Source organism: Primulina eburnea, unplaced genomic scaffold (assembly GCF_022965805.1).
Source record: "Primulina eburnea isolate SZY01 unplaced genomic scaffold, ASM2296580v1 ctg248, whole genome shotgun sequence".
NCBI classification, from domain to species: domain Eukaryota; kingdom Viridiplantae; phylum Streptophyta; class Magnoliopsida; order Lamiales; family Gesneriaceae; genus Primulina; species Primulina eburnea.
In genome coordinates this window covers 3,963-23,764 of record NW_027331080.1, presented here as the reverse complement: position 1 = coordinate 23,764, position 19,802 = coordinate 3,963, and the positions used below count along the sequence as shown (strand labels likewise).

Sequence of the window (19,802 nt, the reverse complement as noted above, 5' to 3'; positions counted from 1 at the left end):
AGCATACCCCAATTGCTCCATTCTTACTTATCAACTCCTTGATAGTAAGAACGTCAGAACTCAAGTCTGATAGTACCCAACCAATCACGTTAAACTCCTAGCAGCATCGCTTACGTGATTCCCTAGGTATCACATGATAATGCCTGCAAGAACCATTCAATTATGGTTAGCGTACAGTACGGTCCCTTCAACTCATATATCCCGACCGATTCGACAACTATTGGTTTATCGAGAGTTGTCAATGAATCGATACTATGTGTCATGTTGTGGTTGCATCGATGGTGTAATCTATGAAACCCCTTTCATAATTACCACCATACTCTGATCAGAGATTTCAACCCACACATACATGAAAAACACATAGGATATCCATACCCGTAGGTAAGCGGTGAATCCCCGGCTACAATGCATCGACTCCTATATGTTTCGCCGTAACACCCAATCTTGCCACCTGATGACCCCATAAGAGTCGGTAAACAAGTCAAAGTGAAACGCTACCACATAGAGTCTCAATGTTGTCCCGGGTCATAAGGACTAATGGTGTACAACCATAAACTAGGACATTTCCACTCGATAAGTGAGAACCACTTGGAAAGTCCTTTATAGAGGGTTGTTCAGTGCACTCTACCAGGAGCACCTATCTGCATGCTCGGACATCACAATGTCCCCTACCAATGAAACATGGTACTCACATCGCAGATACTAGTCTCTAACTCGAGCGGCCTTTATCCTTCTTAGTGGCGGCTGAATCGACTAGGAACGGTTTAGAATATACAGTATTCCAAATATGAGTTTCATGATACATGAGCATCTCATATTCTTTCTACTATTTGTATATTCAAGGACTTTATCTATGCAACTAGCATGGGTATAAAGATAAAGATGCGCCAAATTAATAAATTCAAATATTATTAAAATAAAGATCGTTTATACAAAGAGTTTCATCGTGAACAGTCGGCCAACACTTGGCTCGACGTGCACCTACTCTAACATATATAGTAGAGGACCTTTAATTAATTAACTTTCAATTAATTGGTGGAATTTGAGATGAATTGCGATTATATCTTAACTTAATTTCCAACAAAATCAAGTTATTAGATAAATGAATCATTTTATATTGTCTCCTCCTTTTTTAGCCATTATATTTATGAAAATGCCACTCACTTTTTGATATTTTTATTTATGGTCACCCACCTTTGTAAAATTGATATATATTGCGATTTAGTGACTATTTGTTTATGAAAACATTCTATTTTTTGCAATTTTTTTTTACGATTTTTTTTGTTTTTATTAAAAAATTATATGTGCAATCACACAACGCGTACATCGGAATATTAGTTATTGATAAAGGATAAATAAATATTGTAGAGATTTTTAAATTATAAAATGTTTTTTTTAATGAAGATGATATGTAAAAATATTAAGGGTGTAATTGTTATTTCATATTTATTTGAGATTTTTTGTAACTGATTAAAGTAATTATCTCTTTTCTTTAATCAACCATGTCTAGAGATGTAATTTATATTTTTGTTAACATAATTTTATTTACCGATAAAAAAACATAAAAAACCATATGAGATCGTTTATTATTTAATTTGTGAGAAGATATCACAAATTTTTATCTGTGAGACGTGTCAATTCTACCGATATTCACAATAAAACGTAATACTCTTAGCATAAAAAATAATATATTTCATATATAGATTATCCAAAAAAGAGATCCGTCTCACAAAATACGACCCGTGAGACCGTCTCACACAAGTTTTTTCTTATATTTTCTATCAAAAGTATTAATTTTCATTACAAGTACTTAAAAAATCAACACATCTCATGAACAAAGATCCACGAAATCATATAAAAATTATTTTAGAAAAAATGTCGAGAATTGCATGATTACATAGTCCAAGAAACTTCTTGTTTTAGCTGTATATAAAGGAATAGTCAACACAAAAAATTAAACCAACCCCACCTTCATTTCCATGAAGCTCAACTTGTCGTTATCAAAATTTAACTTTTTACAATCTTTTCTGTCATCAATAAGGAGCGTAAGATCAACGTCTTAAGCGTCGTCTTATTATTATTATTATTTTTTTGAAAAAATGGTTTTGTATAAGATAATAATAAATAATAAATAATAAATAATAAATATTTAAAAAGTCCATAAGTAAAAATAATGCGATTATTAGATTTTTAGGCCTTTCATAAGTAAAAATATATATGATTTTTAGGCCTTTCATAAGACAAAAATATGATTTGTAGGATTTTTATTGAAAAATAAAGTAGTTAATGTAGTAGCCCGAATTCCAAATTGGGTAATTAACGGATTAATGGTGATTAAGAAGGTTTAATGTGTAATTTTGACCGTGGTCATGATCGGACGGACCGAAGATGGTTCGGTAGCACCGAAGAGTTCGGACGATCCGAAGTGAGTTCGGTGGATCCGATCATGAGGTGTCAAGAGCCGATGGACACGTGGGAGTTCGGACGTTCCGAAGTGGGTTCGGTGGATCCGATCATGAGGTGTCAAGAGCCGATGGACACGTAGGAGTTCGGACGTTCCGAAGTGGGTTCGGTGGATCCGAACATAGCCTATAAATAGTGCTCGGAATTCCTCATTTTGGATTGCAAATTCTTGAAGTTGTGTCTCCTAGTTGAGAGGTTTGGAAGGTTTCTAGGGTTAGTTGTTGGTCGAGCGATAGCCAAGAGCTGCCAGGATTGGTAGCGTAGCGACGCCTGAGTTACGAGGCAATCGACATCAAAGGGCTGTCGACGGACGAAGGTAAACCCTAAACCTTTGGTAGTACTGGTTTTGCTAGTTGAGCATGGTAGTATTGTTCATTGGGTATGCTTTTGATGCGTAGGCATGTTCTAGACCTGATTAGCGGTGTTGCGTAAGGCTAGGCTTGCTGTGATAGAGGTACGAAAGTACTATCCGAGATATCCTGGTCGAGTATACATCCTTATATGTGTTGCATGATTATGTGGTGCATTGATATATGTCATATGATGCATGCTATTATGTCACGTTTTATGATGCATGTTGCATTTCATGTTGAGCCGTATCTCCTTCGAGATAGCCTTTACTGTTGAGCTGTATCTCTTTCGAGATAAGCTATATCTTGTGGGGCCGCTCAGCCCTGTCTTGTCTTGTGGACGCATGGACACCGAGAGTACAGAGTGGCCGACGGGTCCGGAGGGCTTCGGTGATCCGGGACATTTTAGGTCCACGTCTGTTCTTGTAGTGGATGCAGTGACCCAGAGGAGTACCGCGCGGCACTATCCACTTGGCGCCTCTAGACTGAGCATATTGAGATCCTTTGTTACTCCTGTTTCTTGACTACCCTGGCATCATATCATAGCATGTGCATTTCATATAGGTTTGTATACTCATGCTTTTGTACTGGGCGTTCTTATCGCTCACGTCCTCGGTTTTGTTTATCTTGGACACCCCATTCCCACGGGGCAGGCCTCAGGTTGGACAGCTCAGGAGGAGGAGGAGGAGGACGTTGAGTAGCTGGTTGATTTAGTTCTTCGGTATCTTTTTGATTCGATATGGTTGTACCGTATATTTCCTTTTAGTTTAGTTGTCCTGGATTTTCGATTGGGTTGTATAACTATCATTTGTTGGCCTTTTCCGCTATTATCTCTGATTGTTATTAATTAAGTTAATTGCATGCTTAGTTCTTGATTAGTAGGTGATTCTGGAACGGGTCACTACAGTTAATCTTTCAAATATTCAAATGTCTTTTTCTAAATAAGCATTTAATTACCTATCCAAATATAAAAAAAGTACTTTAATAGTCGCAAATCTCAAATTTCGAGTAACATTAATCCATAAAACCCAAATATACAATATCGATCTTCTATCTATATAATAAAACTCTTCTAGTATCAACTACATGCTTAAACTATTGTTTTCCAAATTACAATATAGTTGAGGTGTAAGACACTTGGACTTCCCTCATTGGAACGAATGTCGCATTCTGACGTATCCTTAATGCTTAATTAATACTAGCGTATAAAACTTGATAAGTTATCTCATGTTAACGTTAGACTAACTCTAATAATTCAACTTCATTTAAAATCCGTAGAATTCTAGAATCCACATACCAAGATTTTAGATTTCTTACTCGATAAAAGTCTTAATATTCGTTCATTGAAAACCTATGTTGAACATAACTAATTTTTTTTTGTTTTTATTTCACCCAAAATTTTCATATTAACACCAATCTCATAAACTTGAAATTCAAACTTATCCAACCCAATTAGTATTAGATAACATAATTCCAAAACACATCCGCTTAATCCCAACTTTCTTAATGACTTTCAAAAATTCCTCAAGTGCTTTTATTCCTTATAAAGCATAACATCTAAATATAATGAGTATACCATATATACTTACTTCCAATATCACGATATTACTAGACTTTTAAGAACAAACATTTTTAATTTTCCCAAGACATGATATCTATCTCACTTCTTATATACGTCTCTCAAATTTTAAAAAAAATTCAACTCTAACAAATGTATAATTTTAACTCTTAAGATCATGACTAAAACTTATGATACATGTGAATCAAACCTCAAGTTTCCAAAAATATGTTAACTTAATGTCTAATCCTATAACTTAAATAATTGATTAACTTTAATCACATCACTCTAAATTCTTAGTTTGCCACAACATTATTCCATTAACGCTTAGATTTTCAAGCCTAATATTGAATCATTCTACAATGTCCTTGATTCATTCCTTATTATAACCCGGATATTTCAAGGTTCTAAATATCACTTCAAGCATAAATCATCGAAAATTCCTTTCATTTAAACAATTCAATTCTCCTTATTGCTAAACCAGTCCCCAAATTTCTTAACAATTGCAAAATTAATTCCTAATTTCCTCAAAAATTATCCAATTGTTCCTTAATTTCGAAAATTCTACAATTACCCACAAGTTCTTGGTTATAGATTTCCCATAATATATAGCTCAATAATTTTAAGCTTATTAAACTCAAAATCAATTCCCATAACTAATCTTACATTTTCATCAATACCTAAAATCTCAAATTATACATTTTTATACTTCTAAAGATCATCGTAGTCTTCGAATCTTTATTCTTTATATGAAATTCTCAAAAATTAACTCAACTAGTAACCACATATCATCAATATTCTCTTAGAAAATCCATTTATAATCTTCATGTCTAACTTATTATCCAAAAACTAGAACATCAGTACTACTAATCAAAAATCAATATAGTCAATCATTTTCAACCCTTCTTAATGCTCATTAGCCAAATTCTTAATCATGTAAACTCCACCACAATGTCAACATGCGTGAAAATCATATAATTTCTTATTTCATATCGTAACATGTATATAGACTGATAAACACGCACTGTTAAACGTTTATCATGTAAACATGCAAGTGATAGCATTTAAAACATTTTAACTTACAGAATTGACGCTTGACGACTGAGCTTCTGAAGTTGACCGTGGCACAACCCTGTAAAATAACCCTTGCTCTGATACAAACTGAAATATCTACTACTAAAATACTGTTAGAATTTTTTTTTTTGCAAGCTAAATTCGAAAATGCTCAACCAACGAATTTAAAAGAGTCATTCAACTACTGAATAAAAATACCGTAGTTAAATAAAAAATCTAAATATCAACATATCCCTAGACTACTGTTTTAGAATAAATTCAGTGCAATATTCGAAATCCTGTCAATTACTCCACATGAAAAATGATGTGAAACATATAACATAATGTATCAACCCTAACTCATAAACATAAAGTGCGAAAAAAATGCAAGGTCCTCGGGTCAATGTGCACACACCCAGCTCCGCCTACTCAGTCTTCAACGCCTTCAGTCTCCACATCATCATGCTCACCTGCATCATTAACACCTAGTGAGTCTAAAGGCTCAATACACCTGAATTGTTATAACAAGTACATATACATAACATGCAACAATGAAAAGTACTGTAATTAACATATATTTCATGATCTTAAAATCATGAACTTAAACATAGCCTGTCAAAGCATAACATGTCCATCACATATCTCATCATAAAAACATATACATGTTCTTTTTCTTTATTTGAATTCAGATCATTAGTTCTGACTTTAGTCGATGGATCCATCTACGTATAATCGCTGCATCTGGCGACGGGGACATCATCGATAGTATTACCCATCCACTGAGCTTTGGCTTTGCATGTTCATGTTCATATTAGTCACAACCAACTCCCATTCTTCAAAACATATCATCATATTCATCACTTATAAAAATCATGCATATACGTAAACTACCTTAAAATCATGCATGCAACGTATTTTTTTTGTTTCCATAAAATTAATGTTTGTGATTACATGTACATATACATGTCAATTTGTGATCAGGGCACTGCCAGGACCCATGTGCAAAATGACCATTTTGTCCCTAGAAACCATAATTGACTATTTTACTGCTAGACCTCAAAATTTCGATCCGAAGCCAACCAAACCCATTGAAGAACCTCAAAACATATTTATAATCATTTTCTAGACGTAACCTCAAGCCCGCTCTGTAACTTTTAAGACTCATTTTAAAACTTGGACCGATGTCTCGATTTAACCTGAATCACTTTCTCAAATTTTAACCACAACTTAATCACACCCTACCAGTCCCTAAAAAACACAATTCCAGCCATTTTGAACCACCTAAAATCGACTGCCACTTGCTGAAAAATTTCTGCACTTGCATCTAACAAACCCTAATGCGCTTAGCCCTCAAGAACTCGATACTGGCCCAAACTAGACCGGACCAGCCTCGAAACAACCAGTCCTAGCCTGCCTCTAGACCCTCCTGGAGTGACCTAACCACTGCTCTCAGACCCAAGCACGCGCACCCCTCAGTTCACCATGAAACACCCGAAATCACCCAAAGCCGAGCACCCTTACATTTAGCTCCCTCGATCGGCCCTTCAACCACGACCTGCGGTGTTTGAGCTACCTTGGGCCACGACTCAGACCCACCAGGGTCTAGTCCAAGGCTTGGAATATCCCCTTCACCGCAGCTCACACCTAACCCTCGATCTAGTCCCAACCGAGCCAACATCCAAAAAATCCGATCGGCCCTCTACCATGACAAGTTCCAAACCCAAATCCAGCACCTAGACGCCTTTGATCTCAACATGTAAAGCCATTAAAAAAATGTAAATCAGCTGCCCCTTACACAAGCACAAGAAGGACGTGAATTTCATGCAAAGAAAATGCATATTTCATGTCAAAAATCGTATAAAACTTACACCACATGATTATTCTAAAATTTATCATGTAAAAACATACAAACTAACGTATATTGATGTGAATGATGAGAAAAACGGGATATAGGGGTGTCTTTGCATAATTACGCTCGAAAACTTGGAGATACTCGCATAGAACGTGCATCGGAAAGGTAAGGAAGAAGTTATTTGAAAAAGCTTAAGAAAACCTAAGGGGGATAGCTGTTGAAATTCGAAACTTACTGCTGGAAAAGTAGAGGGGGCGGCCAAATGCTAGGGTGGGGAGTTTGGGGTTTGGATGAAGGGTTTAATTATACTAATTAGTGCTACTGGGCCAATTATTGAATAAGATAGTCTAATCAAGCCCAAAAACACTCCTGTAAAATATTTTATTTAAGTACGTTTTTGAAAATATTGTCCGAACTCTCAAAAAGTCCTCCGATTTGCTAAATTTTGCGTACCGATTTAAAATATGACCTGATGAGTAAAAATATTCTACCTATGCCCAAATTTGAAAATCCTCTATAATTACTTCATATATTAAATAATTAAAAATATTTTCCCTTAATTATCTCCGGTCTCCATTCTTCGTTCGAGCGCGAAATACTGCTAAAAGCCTTAATACATGAAACCTTAATAAACCGTGAAATAAAACACATATTCATGCAATAATCATGCATTCAATGGATTAAAAATAAATTAATTAAATACATAAAAAAATTTGATAACTTGCATGCATGTAGTTCACATAGACCTTCAAATTTTTGGGATGTTACACAAGTGTACTAACCCAAATATTATGAAATATCTTCGGCCGACATCCCTCTGTAATGTGATGTATAGGATGCTTGCAAAGGTGTTGGCGAATCGATTAAAGCTGATATTGCCAAAGTTATTTTCAGAGACTCAAGCAACTTTTGTTCAAGGTCGTTCAATCATTAACAATGTGATAGTAGTGTTTGAGATTATCCATCACATGAAGCGAAAGCACCGAGGCAAACATGGGGACGGTGTCACTAAAAATTGACAATAGTAAAGCACATGATCACATTAATTAGGGTTTCCTGAAACTCATGATGCTTAGGCTAGGATTTGATGATAAATGGGTGGATCTTATGATGCTTTGCGTTACAACAGTGAGGTACCAGGTGCGGGTAAATGGAAATCTGGTTGGAACAATAACTTCAAAATGAGTACTGTGCCAGGGATGCCCTCTATCACCCTACTTATTTATTATTTGTGCACAAGGGCTATCCACTTTGATTGAGAAAGCTAAAGCTAAAGGCAAAGTCACGCTGCATGGAGTTAAAATTTGTGGTCGGGCCCCGATAATATCTCATTACTTTTTTGTCGATGACTCTTTTATCTTTTTCAGGGCAACAAATGAAGGATGTACAAAATTTAAGAAGATAATAACCACCTATGAGAGGGTTAGTGGGCAAGCCTTGATAAATCTGGAATATCTTTTTTTATCAAAAATTTTGATATCCAAAAACAAGAGGAGTTGTCTCTGATCCTTGGAGTGTCAAAAATGTTGATATTCAGTTACTTGCTAGATCGGCTCTGGTATCATATACAAAATTGACTGGGAAATACTTTATCGAAAGCAGGTAAAGAAGTATCGTTGAAATCGGTGCCCCATGCATTACTGGCTTATTGTATGAATTGTTTTTTGTTAATCGCATCCCTTCTCGATGAGCTTCAGAAAATGATGAGCTCTTTTTGGTAGGGATCCACATCCCAAAACTCGAGACAAATACATTGGACTAATTGGAACAGAGTTTGCACTCGAAAAGAAAGTGGAGGACTTGCTTTCCGTAGTCTCAAAGCCTATAATCTAGCCATGCTTGCTAAGCAAGGTTGGAAGCTCATTTCGACCCCAAATACTTTATCATCAAGATTACTCAAAGCTAAATATTTTCCGAAAAAAGATTTCATGGAAACAAGTTTAAGATCAAATCCTCACTTCATATGGCAAAGTATTTGGTGCTCACATGCGATCTTGGCTCGAGGATTACGATGGAAAGTCGGAGAAAGTCAGCATATAAAAATCTGGACACCCATGGCTAAGAGATTCCAGAAATTTCTATATCCAAACACCACATATACATTAGGAGGAAGTGACATATGTGAAGGAGCTATCCCAGACACTAGGAAATGGAACACGAGAAAACTCCATGAAATCTTTGTCCCACGATATGTTCTGGAAATTATGAATATTCCGTTAAATCTCTGGCTTCAAATGATGAACGTATATGGCAACTCAGTGGAAACAGATGCTATATAGTAAAGCCAGGGTACCAACTCATCATGGAAAACATTACTAACCATGAGCAGGTACATCACCAAACGCGGCAATGGTCCAAGTTATGGAATTTATCAGCACCTCCGAAGATACGATCATTTTTATGGCGAGCAGCACGTGAATTTATACCTTGTCGCTTAAAACTCCAATCAAGGAATACACATGTACCTTCCTGCTGCGTGATCTGTGAATCGGGAGTGGAAAAAAACTGGCATGTATTCATTGACTGCCCATATGAAAAAGAATGTTGGAAAGTTGCAAAGCTTGATCACCTAGTAACGAATTGTACAAGAGAAACTATATCATTCTCAAATTGGATATTTGAAAGTCTGAATAAATTCCCCAAGGCTGCACAACCAACTTCCTCGGTTATATTATGGAGCATATGGTAATGGCGCTTTCGAAATGAAATACTATGGAGCGATGTTTCTAGACCTCTGCATATCACTATTTCACTCGACTGTGATACGTTATGGAATTGGAATCAAGCTCAAAAGACTACACAAGGACAAACTTCAAGTTCTCGTCGTGACGCGGATGATCGATGGACGAAACCGCATGATCCATCTATGAAGTATAATGTCGATGCGGCGTTGTTTAAAGAATATCAAGCTGTGGTGAGAGAATCGACAGGGGGATTTATGGTGAGCAAAACCAGTGTGAATTATGGACTGTTTGAAGTTAAGGTGGCCGGAGCACTTGCCCTCCTTGAAGCTATCTCATGGACAACCTCTCTTGAACTCCAGGATGTTATATTTGAAACCGACTCAAAGACGATGGTAAATGCGATCACCTCAAAGAATGTTCACCACACAGAGTTTGGCTCAATTATTTCCAGCTGCTGTCAAATTCTCGACGCACACCAATCATTCAAGATTCAACATGTTAGAAGACAAGCAAATATAATAGCTCATTCTCTTGTTCGAGCGACCATATCATATGCTAATCCTTTTATTGAGTTTCATCCTCGAGGAATCAAATGTAATTTCATTTCCCACGATTGTGAGGATAACATTTGATAAATGATATTCTTATTTCAAAATAATAAAAAAAACAGAAACTAAACCAAGAAATCAATATATATTCAGATAATTAGTTGTGACTTTCGTATCAGCTCTAATTCGATGTTTTCACCTATGTATAAATGCGGCACCCAGCGGTGGGGACATCAACGATAGTATTGCCATCCCTTTATTCTTGGTCTTACATGTTCATGTTCTTGTCCGTGTTCGTATTAGACACAAGCAACTCCCCTTCTTCAAAACATGTCATCGCATTCATTACTTGTAAAAATCATTCATATGCGTACATTTTCTTAAAACCAAGCATTCAGCGTATTTTCCGTATTTTCATAAAAAATTCTGTTCATATTAGACATATACATTTTAAAACATGTAAGTTTTTGGTTATCAAGGTGCTGTCAGGACTGCTAATTCGACCCAGATGCAAAATGATCATTTTGCCCTTGGAAACCCTAATTGACCATTTTACTCATGGACTTCAAAATTTCGACACGAAGCCAACCAAACTTATTGAAACACCTCAAAACATATTTATAACTATTTCCTAGATGTAAACTCGAGCTCATTCAATAACTTTTATAATTCTTTTTTAAACTCGGATCGGGGTCTCAGTATTAACCCGAATTAACCCGAAACTCAACAAAATCTGTCCACACTTAAACCATGAACTAACCACATGTGACCAGCCCTTAAATCACACATTTCAGATCACCTAAAGCCCTCGAAAACCTTCGACCAGCTGCAGGAATTTTCTGCACGTAAAAATTTTCGAATCCTAGGGCACTAGCTCCCACAACTCGACCCTAGGCCCGAAACCAACGTGACCAGCCATTAAACAACTATCCTAAGACTAAGGTCGAGCCATGAGCTCCCTTCTGGACCAACCAAACCCACGTCTACAACCTCTAACCATCGGATCGCTTGACTAACCCATGAAGCAACCCAACTTGCTACATAACTTTCGAACCACCTCCAACCTTGCGTCCATCAGCTCATGGACCATTCCCAGGATGATGTTGTTTTAATACTTGCACATTCATCATTTTCTGCATCTAAAAGATATGAAGTAAATTTTTTCCTTTTTATTTTCTTTATACTTATTTTTTCTAAGAGTAAATTATCAATAAATTCCTTAACCAAAATTTAACTTTGTTATTCAGTAAATTATCTGTAAATTTTATTCATGTAGCCTATCTATTACAGAAAAGGGAAGAGAGCATAACATCTTCGAAAAAAAGAAGAAGCACATAGATTTAGATTTTATTAGAGTGAGTGATGGAGGCGAGACGCATGATAAAAATAAGGAAGAAATAAGATAAGAGAATGATGGAGGCGCAAGAGACTTATTCCAATTTTTATATAAAACTTAAAAATATAAAATCTATCCAAATTTGACGGGCCAGGTTGCCCCCGTTTAGGCCCACCCCGTCTTGGCCTGCGACCCAAATGGGCTCAGCCCATTTGGTCCACCTCCAAACGGGCTGCTATTTTATCAACCCAACCCGCTCAATTTTTATAGCGGGATGGCCTGACCCAATTTGATAAGTCTAGTGACACCACATATGGGCTCCCAAATTGTAATATCATCGTTATAACTTTAAGTTACAATAGTAGAAGAGTAGGTCTCTTGTGAGACGGTCTCACGAATAATTATTTATAAGACGGGTCAATCTTACCGATATTCACAATAAAAAGTAACACTCTTAGCATAAAAAGTAATACTTTTTCATGGATGACCCAAATAAGAGTAGACTTGTCAAAATGGGTTAGGCCTGTCGGGTCGGCCCGCCCCGCCATAAATTTTGAATGGTTTGGGTTGATAAAATAGCAGCCCGTTTGGAGACGGGCCAAATGGGTTGAGCCTGTTTGGGTTGCGGGTCAAGACGGGTCGGGCTCAAACGGGGCGGGTTGGCCCGCCAAATTAGGATAAAACTTTATATTTTTAATTTTTATATAAAAATTAAAATAAGTTTTATGCGCCCACATATCTTAGAACATATATATTGATAATTTACTCTTAGAACAAATATATTGATAATTTACTCTTAGAACAAATATACATAAAGAAAATAAAAAGAGAAATTTACAGATATACATAAAGAAAACAAAATGGAAGAAGTTCCTGTAAATTTTATTCATGAATCTTAAAATAATTATTAAGCATAACAGTTGTTTGTGAACCCAAGAGCGATTTCGTTTGAAGTCCGACGAGTTGCAGTGAAATTTTGTGGACCCGGCGGAGGTTCGCTAATTATGTGTATTGTTGAAGACATAATATTTTTTAAAATTTACAACCGTCTCTTTCATCGACTTTATGTTCTCTTCCATGTCTCAATCTTCATGTTTGGTTTATACACTTTACTTTTTATGGATTATGTTGTATGCTTTCTTAATTTCTTATTTCAACGTTTTTAAGTATTTTATGAAACTATTTGACTGAAATATATTTTTCTTCTATATTTACTGCGATAATCTTTAGAATTTTTTTTTAAAAAAATAAGCGGGCCAGCCCACCTAACCCGTGGCCCAAGGTGGGTTGGGCTGGGTTGACCATTTAGAAGCCCGCAAAAATGGCTGGTTGGTCCGCCCCGCCCCGCCCCGCCCCGCCTAATGGCGGGTTGTGGGGGGTTGTGGGCTGGCCCGTCCCGCTCCGCCAATCCGTTTTGACATGTCTAAATAAGAGATCTGTCTCATAAAATACGATCCGTGAAATCGTTTCACACAAGTTTTTACCATAGCAGAAGTGTGTACAATAAGTGAATTTACAAAAGATAACATAAATATGAATTCAACATAAAATTCACGGTCTTGCTAAACCAACATTTTCATTTTTTTTAATTTCCTTCATATTTGAAGTCCTATAATCATGTATGTGGGATTTACTCCTAAAATCATTTATATTATATCACATATATAAAAATATTTATTTTAGCAAAAGATTTGGCACATTTTTAGATCATTTATACTAAATAATAACTTCGTTGAATGCATACATATATATTATTTTTATTTAAGTTATAGCATTTTAGAAACATATTTTATGAATTTGTAGTATTTATTTGATTTTTATTTATAGGATAATAAATTTCATTTCATAGAATAACTTATTATTTATTATTAGAAGTAAATTTTTTAATCTCATTCTGACATTTTAAATTTATAGAGTAAATCATTTATATGTATCAAATCTTTTGCTAGAATAAATATTTTATTGATTATTATTATTTATTTAAAATTTTATTAATTAAATTTTGACTAGACACAACAAAATTTTGGGGTGTTACGAACGATATCTCTCCTTAAAAGAATTTGGTCCCCAGAATCTCTTCACTTGTGGGAATTCCCGAATCCTTTGGTCTATTCTTCCCATTACCTTCTTTCATAACATTATGACGCGGAATTAATAAGATTTTTATTCATCGAGCAAGAAATCTTCCTTAGTTTGTACATGTCAGATAGAAGTTATGTTAGCCTTGAGTGTCTCGCTTATCACTGTTCTGCTAATGTCATTTTTATTCTCAACGAGTGCGTATGCTGAGCTTGAATTTTGGTCTTGGGTGTGAGAGAGTCTTTTTTCTTCTTGTTCGAGCTTTCTTGAATATGATGTTGGTCACTTCCGCAGACCACACATTTTTCATGTTACTTCCAGCATTTTTCCTCAATGTGGTTCGGATTACTGCAATATCCGCATTTCTCGCGGTAGTTGATGTCTAGGTTTCCTTGAATCTTTTTGCTTGAGGGTTCCTCATGCGGTTCCGGCTAGGTCTCTTTTCCATGCCTTTTTTTTTTTTTTTCCCTTCCAGGCTACTTGTTTCCCTGGAGTTAGGGTTCCCATTGTTTCTTTCATCTTCTTCTTTCTTGACAGTAGTTGGATCCCTGCCTCCATGCACAATGGATGGTTGACGGTAGAGCTATAATTTGAGGCTTCAACAGATAAGGTTGTCCAAAGAATATCAAGGTTGAGGACTTGGACAAAACTCTGTCTTTCTAGCTTAATCTTCTAGATGATGAGGAGTATACGAATCAAACAATGAAACTCCGCTTTGTATTGTGCCACGGTCAAAGAACCTGGAACTAGTTCCATGAATTCGTGTACTGGCATGTTGAATATTACTTAGGTGATTTATTTTTCCCAAAATTCCGCAAAAAATTAGTCCATATTTTGAGAGAGTTTCTTTTTTTCTACTGGAGATCAACGACTCTCAACAAGTTATGTGTTGCTCCCTCGAACTGATACATTTCAAAGTTCATTTTATGTTCCTCATAATAGTTAAGAACAAAAAAAATCCTTTCTATTTTAATTAACCATTTTCAGCTTGTTGTGCACCAGGGGTGCTGTAAAACTTGGGTGGGTGGAACCTATGGAATCTTTCAAGAATTCGATAACCTTTTTCTTCAAATCTATGAAATCTTCAATTGTTTTCACCAAAGTTTCTTGCTGGTGGTTGCTGACAGAATTGCATGAAATGTTGAAATACGTCAAATATATTTCTTGGATTCGGCTCCTATCGTGGAATATGTTGTTCCTTTCCTTGGTTTCTCATTTCTTGGGTGCGACGATCTTCTTCATGATTGGAGGGGTTAGCTCTTGTTGCAGTTGACAATAATTTTTCTTTGATTTTTAGCTCGTGAACTATTTATTGGCGATGCAATCTTATGAAATGAAAATTTTAAATCTTTTTTCATTTAAAATAAGAGTTCGTTAGATATATTAATCAATATAAATTTAGAAGAAATTTGGTAATGTACAACCAAGACTCTTTGATATTCAATATTAACCTCAAATCAAAACTTGTTGATCATATAATACTCAGTTCTGGGTCAAACTAAGGCTGACGTTTTATCTTATTTTATTATTCATTATCAGGAAAATATGGACATAATGATAAATACTAGAGACTTTCACTATAAGTCATATCCATAAAAATCCCAAAAATATAAAATCTTATAGATTTGATTCTATCACCCAAATTTATTTCAATATAAATCTGAGGGGCTCTGATAACACCAATTGGCTCTTAAATCGTAATATCGTCTTTATCAATTTAACTTATAGTAATATAAGCATGTACAATTTTTAATTTTACAAAAGATAATAAAATTATGAATTCAACATAAAATCCACGCTCTTGCTAAGCCAGCATTTCCATTTTATCAATTTTAATCTTATTTGAAGTATTGGAATCATGTGTCTGGAATTTACAATAAATAGAAAGAAAATGAAAGTTAAGTCATTGGGGGCTTAGTGATGGAATAAAATTGGACTTATATATTCACAGCAAGTCAAACGAAAATTTATCAGTACAGTAATTCAATATGAGATGACATATATTAGTAGTAACATATCCTTACGAAAATATCTTATGAAGTGAAATGCAGGGAATGTTCAAGACTCTGCAGTGAAGATCATGTGCTAAAGAGATGTCTCCCATGATCATTTGGTGTAGCACTTTTTCCCCGCGTACTCAAATAATATCCATACAATCAATCATTTACGATACAAGGTGAACTCACATTTCCGGACCAAAGTTGCGTTGTCCAGATGGACCATATACCAGGTTATAAACACATTGTTTATTGGACTCACATTTCAGTGTCGAAGTCGCGTTGTCTGGAGACTAGCGATCCAGTACAAAGATCGTTGTCTAGGCTCAATTCATTTAGTCATCCATTTATTTATTCAGTCATTCAATCAGTAATAACCGACCAGTAATCAGTTAAGAATAAAAAAATCTAAAAATTTCAATATGCAGTACAATATGAGCAAGAAATTGTGACATGCACAATATGATGCAATATATAAATAAATCATTAGTTTATAAACTTTATTGTAAATTCTAGGTCAAATAACAAATTCTATTATTGAAAAAATTATTAAGAAATCTCACCCTGGCTATATATACAAGTAATACAACATCTTGAAGATCAAATAAATTTTTTGAAGGAAATTCAAAACTTAACAGCCTACATGAAAAATTAGCTAAAATGAAAACAAACCCAACAAAAAGATATATATATATATATATATATATATATATATATATATATATATATGTTTTTTTAAAAATAATATATTGTTAAAAAGTATTTAATAAAATATTGCAAAGCTGAATAATAGGAAATACTAAAAATAAGAGGAAATACTAAAAAAATCTAAAATTCTTGTAATCTCTATGTTTTGGGTCAAAATTAATCAACATTTGATCCCAAATAAAATTGGATCAAATCGGTTTTGACCCAATTAAAAAGAGGTTATTTAGACATATTTACATAAATCGGAATACAGATTTTCCATATCTAGTCTCACATATTTAGCTTTGTGAAACCATTTCACAATAGACTTACTCTTATACATCACACAATGAACAATCGTATCACTGATACTTGTAATGGGTTTTTTTAGTTTTCAAATTTTGTCTGAGAAATTTGTGATTTTTTTAAAATAATGATGCATTATACTATTAAAAAAATTTTAATTTATATAAATAATGTGGGTTTTTTTTGTATAATATATGTTTTCGTTTGATAGGAAAAATATATTAATTTGAAAAGTAATTTGTTTACATGGATAATGATAGTGTTGTCATTATAAATGACTACATCAAAAGACCATGATAGTTAATATTTGAAATTGAAGTAAATTATTTGAAACATAGTATATATTTTCTATGTTTGATCAAAAAAGACTCGAATGCCTTGTGATTTTGTATATCTAAAAAAATCGTGCCTTTTCATTAATATGGGCTCTTGTAAGAAATTTGACCTTCCTCGTCAGTGTATTCCATATATTATTTTTTAACCTAAATCTTCCAAAAAAAATAGAAGAAGGATTTATCGCCTCTGTTGGTTTGATCATTCACCTTATGATGCACAACCGTAAGTTTTATTGCTTGTTTATGATTCTTTTGTTTTTTCCTTCGTTGGGAAGAATACAAAATTATAATTTTCGTTTTTTAGTTTGTGGGAACGCCTATTTTCTGCTTGTTGCACGAGTTGCACTAGTATGCGTGGGATTTTGGGCTTTGTCCCCAGATCGATGGTTTTCTACAACTAGACGTGGTCCGGTGAAGGTATGATTCGACATACATGTGTTTTGGAGGAGTTGTTTTCTGACTGTAGAATTGCGGATATGTTCCTAGTCAGTTGTATTCCTAGTCATAAGGAGTTAGTTGAGTCTTTCCTATACGTAGGGTGTTGTTATGGAGAGTCCTAGGAGTGTGCTTAGGTTCCTTCTTGTGTGGATAGTTAGTTATGTATTCATATATATATACATATCTCTGATATCAATAAACTTAAGCTTTTCCACTCTACAATCGCATAAGCTTCACTATATTTTAATTGTCAACATGGTATCAGAGCCAACAACTCCAACCAAACCCACTTCCTCCAACGACAAAATCTCCTCCTCCCTCACAAACCCATGTCAACCACGAAACACCTTCCAAGACCTATCCCTCCTATCCATAACAACGCACAAACTGACAGATCACAATTATTTGCAATGGTCCACCTCTGTGCTCATGTTCATCCGAGGGAAAGGCAAAGAAGACCACCTGTTCGACAGTGTGCCACTGCTGGGCAAAACAGAGTCTGAAGGCAGAATCTGGAAGGCTGATGACTCGATGATTATGGCGTGGCTTATCAACTCAATGCACCCTGAACTCAGTGAGAATTTCCTGCTGTTTCACTCGGCCCGAGAGATCTGGGAAGCTGCACAGGAAACTTTCTCATGCCGGGACAACACTGCTGAGTTGTTTGAGATTGAGGAATCACTACATAATCTGCGACAAGGTGAATCCTCAGTTACAACATACTTCACTAATCTCACACGTTATTGGCAGAAGGTTGATATCCTTGACTCGTCGAGCTGGAAATGCCCAACTGATGGCGAGACTCACAGGAAGATCATTGAGACCAAACGGGTCTTCAAATTCCTGTTCGGATTGGACAAGTCACTCGATGACGTGCGCGGCCGGATTCTCTCAATTAAACCACTACCCAGTATCCGTGAAGCCGTCTCTGAGGTCCGACGTGAAGAGAGTCGACGCAAGGTGATGCTCGGACACAATACTCCCGGTGTGCATGACGGTAGTGCTCTCCCTGCTTGTGATAACACCGAGCCTGATGGCAAGCCACCCCGGACACGTCCTTGGTGTGACCATTGCCGTAAGCCCGGGCATACGAGGGAGACGTGCTGGAAGATTCATGGCAAACCGGCCAATTGGAAACCTCGGGTCAACGTTGCGACCTCTTCTCAATTCAACCCCGACCAACTCAGTATCCTCCACAACCTCATCACTCAAGCTCAAGGCTCGTTCACAGGGGCTCCCATCAGCGCCGCCGGGAATGTAGCGCAGCAAGGTAATCTCAAAACTGCCTTGCACACTCATGTATCCATTCCATGGATTGTGGACTCGGGCTTCGGATCACATGACGGGTAACAGATCATTATTTTCCTCATATGCACCTAGCTCTCGTGATATTTATGTCTGTATTGCTGATGGCTCCCGAGCTCGAGTGGCTGGCCTAGGAACAGTTCGAATATCACCACAGATGACACTCAAGTCTGTGTTTTTCGTGCCTCAACTAGACTGTAACCTATTATCTGTGAGGAAATTAAATGAGGATTTACACTGTTTCATTAAGTTCACTTCTAAAATGTGTGTTTTTCAGGATCTGAATTCCCAGAGGACGATTGGCAGTGCTGAACTTTGTGCAGGCCTCTACATCATCCGATCCACCACACCATCATCAACACCTTCCGCTGCCACTTCTGCCGTTTCTCAGCCGTTTACATCCACTATTCTTAGGGCCAATAAATCTGATGATATTATGTCTTTACATTATCGTCTTGGACATCCGAATTTTTTGTATCTGAGACGCATGTTTCCTTCATTATTTTCAAATAATGATGCAACGTTATTTACCTGTGATATTTGTCAGTTTTCCAAACATACACGCAGCACTTACATACCCAGACCATATAAACCTACACAATCATTTTCAACAATTCATAGTGATATTTGGGGGCCATCTAGAGTGTCTAATATATCTGGTGCACGCTGGTTCTTATTACTAGTGGATGATCACACACGCATTAGTTGGGTTTTCTTAATGAAGCATAAATCTGAGGCAGGACAATTGTTTAAAAATTTTCACAGCATGATTCACACACAGTTTGATGCACGCATACAAGTCTTTCACTCT

The 19,802-nt window shown here is 35.9% G+C and overlaps 1 protein-coding gene across 1 annotated transcript; it reads left to right on the top strand.

The window, feature by feature from the left end:
• Positions 1-18,115: 18,115 nt before the first annotated feature.
• LOC140820881 (uncharacterized) lies at positions 18,116-19,303 on the top strand. The gene is made up of 2 exons (XM_073181254.1): positions 18,116-18,956; positions 19,269-19,303. Exons 1-2 carry the CDS (start codon positions 18,116-18,118, stop codon positions 19,301-19,303), a joined length of 876 nt encoding a protein of 291 aa, XP_073037355.1.
• Positions 19,304-19,802: the final 499 nt, after the last annotated feature.

What these genes read in the sequence shown, in the direction of transcription:
- LOC140820881 (XM_073181254.1), top strand. Translation starts at nt 18,116, where the DNA reads ATGTTCATCCGAGGGAAAGGCAAAGAAGACCACCTGTTCGACAGTGTG. An exon ending in CGGGAATGTAGCGCAGCAAG is followed by an intron (nt 18,957 to 19,268) that starts GTAATCTCAAAA and finishes TGTGTTTTTCAG; the next exon opens with GATCTGAATTCCCAGAGGAC.